The 12173-nt window shown below is 38.3% G+C and overlaps 1 protein-coding gene and 1 long non-coding RNA gene across 2 annotated transcripts; one reads left to right on the forward strand and one right to left on the reverse strand.

Annotated features, from left to right (window-relative positions):
* Positions 1-491: 491 nt before the first annotated feature.
* LOC107916794 (uncharacterized) lies at positions 492-2472 on the reverse strand. Its single transcript, XR_001689605.2, has 2 exons — positions 1786-2472; positions 492-1525 (listed from the first exon to the last, which is right to left on the reverse strand). It is a non-coding gene; the product is annotated as an uncharacterized lncRNA (long non-coding RNA).
* A 5475-nt stretch (positions 2473-7947) lies between these two features.
* Positions 7948-10210, forward strand: LOC121209811 (uncharacterized). The gene is made up of 3 exons (XM_041081393.1): positions 7948-8195; positions 8779-9653; positions 9771-10210. Exons 1-3 carry the CDS (start codon positions 7948-7950, stop codon positions 10208-10210), a joined length of 1563 nt encoding a protein of 520 aa, XP_040937327.1.
* The last annotated feature ends 1963 nt before the right edge of the window (positions 10211-12173 follow it).

Raw genomic sequence — 12173 nt, forward strand, 5'->3', positions numbered from 1 at the left:
GTTTTAATTAAAAAGAAATTTCAATTAATCAACCTAAAATCAGTTGCTCTGGTGAATTATTTCCTGAGTATTATTTCAATTCTTGGTTGTTAATCGTTTATTTGCTTGTTTATTTGCTTGTTTTGTTCTTTGTCATGTTCGTTAGCAATTAATCTAGTTAATTTTAATTTTTAATCAATTATTTGAATCTATCGGTTAAATAATAGAATGACAATAATTACTAGTACTTTTAGTCTTTGTGGGAATAATATTTGTGCTTACTGTAGCTATGCTATTAATTGAGAAGTGCACTCGCATTTGTCAAAATTTTAATTAATTTTACAACACAACACTTAGAAAGTTAATTCATTTGAAAATTCAAATCAATAAAAAAAAAGAATGAATACATAATTAAAGAACAAAAATAGACGAGTATCTTTAATGGCAATGCAATAGTTAATTGAAAGACCGAAATAATCCAAGCAATCACCCCCAAAGTAAGAGAAGAAAAGTAAAAAAAATGGCTACCATAATAACTTTATTGCATCCTCCTTTAATTCTAATAAAAACTAGGTATTCAAATGTTTGCATAGTGATTTTGTTTGGCGTTAACCTCATACCCTACTCTCATTTTTGCAACATAGTCTTGTAGGTTTATAGAAAATCGGCATTTGATTCACCATCTAAATCAATATCAATCTCAGAATCAGTAGCATCAAGATTACTGACTTTAGAAGTAAACGTCACGTAATTGCTCACGAGCTCCTCATCTGGATCTGAGCTACTTGAAGAATCTCTATCACTCCAGGTTACACAGATTTTTTAGGGTATTGGCACATTTAACTTTTATGCGGCTAAATCCATGCCATTAATGGCATTGAATTCTTTTCTTTTTCTCCTTGTTAGATTCTTCACTAATTACCACTCCTTTTATCTTGTTTTTGGCTACATCAAACTTTTTGTTCTTTCTTGACAACTTCTTGAAGACTTTATTGAAGTTCCGAGTAAGTAGCACCATTTGCTCTTGTACGTCTTTGATAGCAGTGGTACCTTCAATTGGAATGGTGTTGTCACTTGAAAGCTATACTTTTCTCACCTTTGGACTTGCTTCTCAACTCATCTAGATTCATCTCAAAAAGTCTTCAATGACCCAATTACCTCATTGATTCTGATATTGACATTGTTTCTTGCCTCCTTAATGGTATTGACATTGATTACTAATCTCTGAGGCAGAGATCTGAGCACTTTCCTCACAAGTTTGGAATTGGAGTACTTGTAGGGCCCAAAATTTACCCGACCCAAACTACTAGGAGCCCAATAAAAGCAAACCCAAACCCAAAAAATAATACCTTACCCCAAACCCTAAATACCCATTTACAAACAGCCCAATTGGCCCACAAACACAACATATTTTTGGCAAGGGAAACCCTAGCAGCCTTTTGTGTCGTTTCAGCAAACCGAAGCAGTCCCTCCTCCGCACGTCACTCGCCTCCTCCGTGTTGTACGCCACTCCACCTCCACGTAAGAGGCGTGCTGGCCTACGAACCTGCAAACAAGCAACAAACGGTTGTAAATATTGGCTATAAAGCCAAATCAAAGCAATGTAAAAAAGGACTTTTTTTGCCCATTATATAAGTACAATAGCTGAAATTATACAGGGAGAAAATCAATAGTAAATCAAAATCGGGTCTAAGGTTTGAAAGGTGATTTTTCATTCTTCTTCCTGAAACTTTCTTTTTATTCGTATTTTTTTTCTTATTTTTTTTATAAACTGATTTTAAGTAAAAAGAAAGAAAGGGGGCTTACCTGGTCTTGCTCCGTGAACCGGCGGTGGGGTGGAGGTGTGTGGCATCGATGATCCTCCAGGGTGGCGCAAGGCTAGGTTGAAATTCTAGCAAAAAGGGAGAGGGAGCAGGGAAGAAGAAGCATTCTGTTTCTTTTTGAAAAAAACAATAGAAAAATGAATTTTGCAAAAAAAAAATAAAATGGGTTTTTTTTTTAAAAATGGCAGAATGCATTCAATGGTTTTTAAAGGGCAGGGGCCACACGTTTGACACAAAATGGGGGATTTGTGCATTGAGCCCCCTTTCTTTTGCACCTGCATTCAATCAGATCATATTCAAGTTTTTTTTTAATTCTTTTAAATTGCCCCTGGATCTTGCACGTCGTTCCGATTTAGCCCCCACCTGGGCACTGCGTTTTGGGGATTCGACACATTTGCGTTTTTGGCCCCGCGCATTTGCGTGCGTTTATGTTATGGTCCTTCATGCATTTTTCTATATTTATTAATTATCCCTTTGAGTCCGCTTTTCTTTCAATTAAGTTTTATTTCGCTAATACTAAGGTTTTAATTTTTTTTATTTTTTTAAATATTTTATAAATACTTTGAATTATTTTAATGGTTGGGCCATATGTTAATTTGTTTTTTATTTTTTTCCTAACTATTTAATTATATATTGCTTTTAAAATTCCTTTTACATAATATTATTTCAAAATTTTTGTATAATATTACATATAAATAATTCTTATTTGTTATTATACCTATATAATTTATGATAAAATTAGCTCTATTCCATATACATTATTTCTTTTCTTTTCATATTATTTTTTTTTGTAAATACCTTCTTTTATATTTGTTATATATATACATATTATTTTTCCTTTTCAAGTTTATTATATATGTGAATATTTTCTTTTCCCCTTTTAAATCTATTTATGCATAATTTCTTTTAAAGATTTTTTTCCGTATATTTTGATTGTTTTGAATACTTTCATATAATAAGGTCTTTGTATATATTATCTACATTTTTTTATATTTTATTTTATTTTTTTATTTCATTTGCAGACATATATCATTAAACAAATGAATTGGCTTTATTTGAAATCATGTTGTATGTTAGTTATTTCGAATTGCTTCTTCCATATTATATAATTTAATAATCATTTATATATTATCAGTCTCATGTACATATGAATTATTTCGAGTTCTAGCATGTGTTGCTCCTTTGTATATTTATTTAGAAGTTGTTAAATCGTTTTAGGCTATTTTGATTTCTAGTTTTTATGTGGTCTTGTGTATTATGTGCCATTTTTGGTTTTCATATTATATTCACACTTTATTGTTTCATGCATGTAATTATGTTTTATCTTTTGTCATTGCATCATGATTATAGTTCTCATATTCACTCAATGTCAATTGTCTTTTATTTTCAAACAAACCAAACAGGTATATCTTAACTCGATTTTCGTAATTGTAAACTTGAACCTTCTCAACATAAGGAAATATTTCGTGTTTGGGAGTTCTAGGGGTCCTGCCCGATCGTGCTGGGTTTCGATTTTTCGTTCAATTAAAATACAAAATATCCTTTGGAAATTTTGTCCATGTTTTTTTTAAATTAAAACGAGGCAATACTTCGTGTTTGAAAGTTTGGGAGGTCGTGCCCAATCGTGTTGGGCTTCAATTTTCTATTCAACTAAAATATGGAATATCCTTTTTTGAAATTTCATCCACATGTTCTTAAAATAAAACGAGGCAATATTTCATGTTTGGAAGTTTGGGAAGTCGTGCCCAATCGTGCTGGGCTTCAATTTTCCATTCGACTAAAATACAGAATATCCTTTTGAAATTTTATACGTGTTTTCTCAAATTAAAATGAGGCAATGTTTCAGATTTGGAAATTCGATAAATCGTGCCCAATCGTGCTGGGTTTTGATTTACTGTTTGGGCCGAATAGCCCAAATATCCTTTTTACATATTTTAAGTGCATGTGTTTTGGAAATCCTGATATGATCTTGTGTCGAGGGTTCAAAATATTGTATCCAATCGTGCTAGATGTAATGTTTTATTCCTTCTAAACGAGAGAATCTCGACATCAGTTCAAGTTATCTAAACATTTTAAAGGAATTGTATTTTAAATTATTTTTTTCAAATTTTCAACATTAGGACGTTAATTGATCAATACGGTACCAATTTTGGGAGTTGCGAGGGTGTTAATCCTTCCTCGCGCATAACCGACTCCCGAATCCGTTTTCTAGTTTTTCATAAACCAAAAATATTATTTTAATAAACCAAAATGCTTTATTAAAAAGATCGATCACAAGGTGACCCAATCACACCTATACAAAAAGGATTGGTGGCGACTCCATTTTCGTTTTAAAGTCGACCCCCGTTTTTCCAAAATAAAAATGGTTTCGATAGCTTGGCGACTCCACGAGAGACCAATAAGAGAGTCAAACCGTAAAACTGATCGTTTTCTGTCCTCTTGTCGGAAATTTGAAATTTGGTTTTTAACATATGATCCTTTCATTTGCATCTCGTGGGTTTAATGGTTTTCGTTATGTTATTTATATTTTTGAGTTTTGAGTTTTTATGTCCCCTTGCATTACATATTGTATAACCGTCATGGTTACACCTTTAAGTAGGAGTAAGAAACTATGCCTTTGTGAGGTTTTCACCTCCGCATGGGCTAGTGGACTGCTTCTAGGATACATTCGTACCTATGTCTTCGTGAGGTTTTCACCTCCGCATGGTCATAGGGAAAGGTATTCCTCTGAACCGAACTCGATCCGTATGAGCCTATAATGGGTGAAGGTTGAGGAATTTGCTGGTTCGAGTACCATTTTCTTTAGAATTGAGCCACATATAGTGAACCCTAGGAGTCCACCCTAGATAGAGCTATGTTGAACCTTAGCGATTTCTTAGATAAGTGTTTTACTATTTTCTATTTGCTTTGGATTTTATTATTCGGTACTAACTCATTGTATTTTGATGTGGCCATAATTGCATATCATTCCATATTTAGGAAGGTGTCGATTCTTATTCAGTTACTAAGTTAGAGAGCTTGCTATGAAGAATGAATTCCTTGATAAAGTTGAAGATAATGCGACTGTCCGTATATGATCAGAGAAGATGCAACTTGAAAAAGGGGATAGCCTGGCTGAGGGGTATACATCAGAGTTGTGGGACTTCACCTGGATTGATGTGACATAGAATGAGTTCCAGGAATTGAGGGATATATGGGCCAATTGGGGCGATGAGGATAAGTAACTATTCTATCAAAATTTCGGTGACCTACCCTACCTACTTGACGTTAAGGTAGACAAGAACTTGTTTCGGGCTATAACTCAGTTTTGGAATCCTACGTATAGTTGTTTCACTTTTGGGAAGGTGGACTTGGTGCCTACTATGGAAGAGTATACAGCTTTGCTTCGTTGTCCAAAGGTTCAAATCAATAGAGTGTATTTGAAGGCTGCTAATGCCCAACCTTTTGTAAAGAAATTGATGAGTATCACCGGAATGAGTGAACAGTGGGTTATTGCCCGAATACAGTAAAAATGTGAGGGTAAATGTATTCTTTGGGTGTGTTTGAGGGATCTGATCGTAGCACATCCAGACATAAAGAAGAGTGTTGACATCTTCGCCTTTAGTATCTATGGTTTGGTAATTTTCCTCAAGGCTTTAAGGCATATAGACGAAGCAGTAGCCGATTTATTTGATCAGCTTGGCAAAGAAGCCACACCGGTGCCAGCAATTCTAGTTGAGACGTTTAGGTCCTTGAGTGCATGTCGGAATGCAGGCAAAGGTAGATTTATAGGGTGCACGTAGTTATTGTCAGTATGGTTCTATAGCCATTTCTGAAATGTGGATAAAGTTTGTTATTGGGTTTTCTTCGAGAATTATTCCCCGCTAAAGGAGATAACAGCTACGCCCAGAAGAGACGATATATCAGAGGAGAATTAGATCACGCTCCTTCGAAATCTCCAGGAAGAAGACGTCGAGTGGAAAGCTTCCTGTTTAGTTCCTGATGAGATCCTCTATCGATGTGGGAGTTTTGATTGGTTACCTCTTCCTGGAATTTATGGAGCTATTGAATATGCCCATTTGCTCGTGTTGAGGCAATATAGATTGAGACAGTTTGTACCGATAACGTATGGGTTAGCTCAGAGTGAGTTCTCATATAGAGGGAGCTATTATAATAAGAGAATTCGAGATATTGTTGATGCCTGGAGACAGACACGTCAGATGAAGAGGTTGGCGGTAGGTTCGATGACAACCCCAGAATATGAGAGGTGGTTGCACAAAAGGATCAATGATAATATCCCTCAGCCAAGTTTAGGAGAAGTCAAATCAATGGATGAATACCTATAAGTAATTCCTTCCGAGCTAAAGATCATCAAGCAAGACTTCGGTGAGAGAAATTTAGAGTTAAGGAAGAAGATAGATCAGGTGGAAGAAGAAAGGGTGCATTTGAGGTTAGATGTCAATGTTCAGAAGCTCGAGGCCGAGAAGTTAAGAAAGAGAAAGAGAAAGGCCGAAGAGGACTTGGACGGTTTGAAGGCTGATTACAAAAAGCTGCATATGTCAATAAGAACAGCTGGATTGGGAAAGACATCAGAGCAGTGGCGACGAGAAGTTCAAGAGGAAAAGGCCAGAGCTGATTAATGGGAGAAGAGGTTGCACGATGCTCGAGCACGGGAAAGCGCCTTGAGGAAGAGTTTGATCGAAGGCCAAGATGAGAGGCAGATATTAGAAGCTCGGGTAGCGAAATTAGAAAGGATGTTGCATTAGAGTCGTGGTCATAACTTGGACATTGAACTAAGGGCAAGCTTGAGCAGGATCGAGGATTTGAAAGGAAGGGTAGAAGAGCTTGAGGCCGCATTACAGAATTGTGAGCATCGAATTGAATTCCTCGAGTCGAATAATGAGCAATTGAAGGAACAACTTCATCAATCGCAGGACCAGGTCAGGGATAGAGATCATATCATGAGCGAAGCTGTGGCACAGATTCGATCAGTGGCTGATTATTTACAAACTTTAGCGGTTCAGGCTGATGTGCTAAATGTGAAGTATGAGTTAGAGTCGGACCGGGGTTGTGAGCTGGCTTGCCTTCTTGAGAAAGTTAAAACTTTGAGCATTAGGGCAAAGTCGTATATATAGTCTGTTTTATGTAAAGGATTTTGTTTTCTAAGAAAGTTTCTAAATGGAATTGGATCAGAATCGACGCCCTTTTAGTTTTGCATTCATTTCATGCATTTGTATTTCATCGCATCACATGCATTAAGTGTCAAAAAACCCTTAATTAATCTAAAATTATATTATAGTTACCCTGGAACATCAATACTACACGTGCAAAAAAACTAAAGCTATGGATCAAAGGCTGGAAAAATTGGAACAAATGCAGAGAAAAATGTAAGAACGGCTGCAAGCACAGATGCAAGAGCAACTGGCCAATATTCAGCAGGATATGAAAGATCAGATGCAAGAATCACAAAAGGACATGATGAATCAGCTTACTCAGTTGTTGCTCGGAGGGCCAGGAAAAGGGAAGAGCCCTATAGTCAACCCAGATGGCGATAGCGAGATCCTTACTTACCCTCTAGGTTTCACCCAGTGAATACCCCAGTACCACCTCAAAGGGTGTCTGTTAATGTCAAACCCCAATATCAGCCGGTATTTCGGCACTAATGAATTTCCTGACAGGCTCGTGTTCTAAACTCGAGGATGATCGGGTAAATCCTTTAGTCCCCGAATTTGATGAGATGGCAGAGGTAGGAAAGGCAAAAGGAGAACTCCCAGAGTAGCTAAAAGTCCGATATAAATGGCTGGAAGAGAAATTCAAGGTGCTGGAAAGCACAGATTATCAATGCGGTATGGATGCTAAAGAGTTGAGTTTGGTTCCGGATCTAGTGCTCCCGCCGAAGTTCAAAATGCCGGAGTTTGAGAAATACAATTGAACCAGCTGCCCTGAGGCCCACATCATAATGTTTTGTCGGAGCATAACTAGTCATGCTATTAATGATCAGTTGCTCGTTCACTGTTTCCAGGATAGTCTGAATGGGGCTGCAGCCAAATGGTACAATCAGCTGAGTCGTACCCAAATTAAATTGTGGAGGGACCTAGCACAGGCCTTCATGAAGTAGTATGGCCATGTGATGGACATAGCGCCCGATCGGATCACGCTACAGAACATGGAGAAGAAGTCAAATGAGAGTTTTAGACAGTATGCTCAAAGGTGGAGGGAAGTCGCTATGCAAGTTCAACCGCCGCTCTTGGAAAATGAGACGACCATGCTTTTCATTAATACTTTGAAGGCACCTTTTATCAATCACATGCTGGGAAACGCGACAAAGAGTTTCACAGATATAGTGATGTCCGGTGAAATGATTGAGAATGCGATAAGGAGTGGAAAGATAGAGGCTGGGGAGAGCACCAGAAGGTCAGCCCCAAAAAAGAGAAAATGAGGTAGCAATGTCAGCATAGGAAATGTAAAACCAATCACAGTTACTTAATCAAGAACGAAGGTCATGGGCCAGCAAGATTTGTCAAGATAAGAACCCAATACAAAGTAGAATACGGAGAAGCCCCAGTTTACTCCCATTCTAATAACGTATCGGGAATTGTACAAAAATCTATTCGATGCACATGTTGTATCCCCGTTCTACTTAAAACCGTTGCAACCCCCATACCCTAAGTGGTATGATGTAAGTGCCCAATGTGAATATCATGCAGGTGTTACAGGATACTCGATCGAGAATTGCACTTTTTTCAAAAGAGTGGTCGAAAGGCTCATTAACGTGAGTGTTGTCAAGTTTGATGAAATGCCTAGCGTGGAAAACCCGTTACCCAATCATACTGTTAATGGGGTAAACGCGGTAGACAAGAATATGGGAAGGATAGTTAAGTTGGATATAGCGAAGGTTAGAACCTCGATGAGGGAGGTTCTAAAGAAGATGGTAGAAAGAGGTCTAATCATACAAGACTTTGGGAGCAAGTCTCGAGAACTATTGTGAGTTTCACAGAGATGAGGAACATGAGATAGAAACATGTAATGAATTCAGGGCCCTGGTACAGGGTCTAATGGACAACAAGGAGATAGAGTTCTTTGAGTTCGCTGAGGAGAAACATGTGTGCGCCTCAGAGGAGGGGCTAATAAAGAAGGTCTGTAAAGTCAATCACCTAGTGGTGATCATTTCACGACCGAGAACAAATGAAGCTGGAGCAAAAACGATGCCAAAAGTTGTGATTCAGAAACTGACAGCTTTTCTTTACAAGGATAACAAAATGGTGCCTTGGAGTTATAACTGTAATGTGATATTGCCAAGAGAGGGAAGGTTGGCTAGCACACCAGATACGAAAGTTGAGCCTGTAAAAGAGAAGTCTTTGATGTCGAAACGATGGGAGGAGAGGACAAAGCCACTGGTTAATGAACCAGTAACAGCAGATGGAGCTAAAGGATTTTTGAAGTTTCTAAAACACAGTGAGTATAGTGTTGTGGAGCAGTTGCACAAGCAGCCAGCTCCCACCTCGATACTAGTTTTACTTCAAAATTTGGAGGCACACTGTAATGCGTTGATGAAGGTGTTGAATGAAACCTATGTTGCTGAAGACATCTCGGTGAACAAACTGGACCAACTCGTCAACAATATTAGTGCTGATAACTTTATTTCTTTTAGCGATGATGAAATACCGCCAGGTGGCATGGGGTCCACTAAGGCTTTGCACATCACTACCCGATGCAAAGGGTATACACTACTGGGGGTATTGATTGACAATGGGTCGGCACTAAATGTCTTGCCCCTATCCACATTGAGCAGGTTACCCATAGATAGCTCTTATATGAAGACGTGTCAGAACATAGTGAGAGCGTTCGATGGCACCAAGAGGAAAGTAATAGGTAGGATTAAGATCCCTCTTTTGATCGGACCTAACACGTATGAGGTAGACTTTCTCGTGATGGACATCAGGCCTTCTTATAATTGTTCACTGGGGAGGCTTTAGATTTATTCAGCAGGAGCAGTAAAATCATCATTGCACCAGAAGCTGAAGCTAATGACGAAGGGTCGGCTGATAACCGTAAACGCAGAGGAAGATATTATCGCATCCGTTGCTAGTGATACACCATACATCGAGAGTGATGATGAAGCAATTGAATGTGCTTTCCGGTCATTAGAGTTCGTAAACGCAACTTTCATCATTGAAGGAGGCAAGATTTTAATGCCAGAGTTATCTGAAGCTACAAGGATGAGTTTACAATTGATGGTAGGAAAAGGAGCATTTTCAGGAAGGGGGCTCAGAAAATACCTCTACGGACGAGTCAAAGTACCGGTTTTGGTTGGTAAACGGGATCGTTTTGGCTTGGGACATAGGCCGGACGCCAAACAAAAAAAGGAAGAGCTAGTGAAGAAACAGGAGAGACGAAGGGCACGATTGAGTGGGGCAGAGGTTAAATAGGAGCCAATAACCTTCCCTTGTGTCAGGAAGAATTATTCATCTTGAGTCAGAGAGGACAAGAGAATAGACAGTTTAAGAGCTGATGGGAAGTTTAAGCATTAACGCCATATTGGAGGAGAATGCGATGGAAGGATACTTATCAAGCATTCGCCCCTATGAGCTTGGAAGTGTCCTGAATAACTAGACTGCGGAGGAAATTCCTATAGTTCTTAGAGCTAATACAGAGTAATATTCAGAACACACATATTGTTTTAAGCCTAGAAACAATAAGAATATTTTGTGAAATAGGCTCATGTTCAAACACTTTTATTTTTAATAAGAAATGCATTTTTTGTGTTTCATTCTGGGCAAATCTTTTTTCATATTCTCATCATATTCATAATCATGCCATACAAATAAGCCACCCTTAGATTCATTCTCTGGATATTTTTTCCATGTTATAATAGGTCTCTAGATATCGACGTCACGAGCAACACCGTTACGGACTCAGAATCTATTTTCGAGCCAGATATGTGTTTAGAGGGATCTTAAGATTTTGAAGATGACGAAGAATGTGGGTTATCTCTGGATTTGTTAAGGATGATAGAATGGGAAGAGAAACAAATTCTACCCCATAAAGAGACGACCGAGAATGTGATTTTGGAAGAAGAGAAACAAGTGAAAATCAGAACTTGCATAACTGAGGAAGCAATGCGAGACCTCGTTAAACTACTACAAGAGTTCAAAGATGTCTTCGCGTGGTCGTATCAAGATATGCCTAGGTTAAGCGCCGACACGCTAGTGGATAACATGGCGGCTTACTCATTATTCTCTTTCTTGGATGGTTTTTCTGGATACAATCAGATAAAAATGCATCATGCAGACATGGAAAAGACCACATTCATAACCTTGTGGGAAGCATTTTGCTATAAGGTGATGCCATTCGGGTTAAAAAATACGGGAGCAACGTATCAAAGAGCCATGGTGACCTTGTTTCACAACATGATGCATAAGGAGATTGAGGTTTACGTCGACGATATGATTGTAAAATCCCGAACAAAGAAAGAGCACATACAGGTTTTGAGAAAATTGTTCTTGAGGCTGAGAAAGTTCTAGCTAAAACTCAATTCAACAAAATGTACTTTCAGGGCTAGATTAGAAAGCTGTTCGGTTTCGTCGTCAGTGAAAAAGGAATCGAGGATGACCCCGACAAAGTCAAGGCTATACAACAATTGCCCTTGCCACGCACTCAGAAGGAAGTTCGAGGTTTTCTGGGAAGATTAAATTACATTGCCCGGTTTATTTCGCAACTAACTAAAAAATGCGATCCCATATTTCGTCTTCTCAATAAACACAACCGAGGTGTGTGGGATGAAGAATGTCAGAAGACTTTTGACAGAGTTAGACAATATTTGTCCAATCCCCTAATGTTAACACCACCTAGTCCGGGTAGACCGTTAATATTGTACTTGACCGTATTTAACCACTCGATGTGGTGTGTGCTTGGTCAACACGATGAGATAGGAAAGAAAGAAAATGCAATATACTACCTTAGTAAGAAATTTATTGAGTGTGAGATGAGGTATCCGCCAATTGAGAAGCTATGTTGTGCTTTGGTCTGGACAACTCAAAGATTAAGGCAGTACATGTTGTACCATACTACTTTGTTAATCTCGAAATTAGATCCTCTTAAGTACATGATAGAGTCAGCCGCTCTGAATGGAAGGATGGCCCGATGGCAAATTCTGCTTTTTGAATTCGATATAGTTTATGTGAATCAGAAGGCTGTAAAAGGGAGTGCAATAGCGGATTTCTTAGCCAGTAGCGCTTTAGAAGATTACGAGCCCTTGAACTTTGATTTTCCCAATGAAGATCTAATGTATGTGGCAGTCACTCAAGAAGACACTCTAGAAGATCGTCCCTGGAAACTGAATTTTGACGGAGCATCAAATGCCGTTGGTAATAGAATTGGGGCAGTCTTGAT

Source organism: Gossypium hirsutum, chromosome A01 (assembly GCF_007990345.1).
Source record: "Gossypium hirsutum isolate 1008001.06 chromosome A01, Gossypium_hirsutum_v2.1, whole genome shotgun sequence".
Lineage (NCBI taxonomy): Eukaryota > Viridiplantae > Streptophyta > Magnoliopsida > Malvales > Malvaceae > Gossypium > Gossypium hirsutum.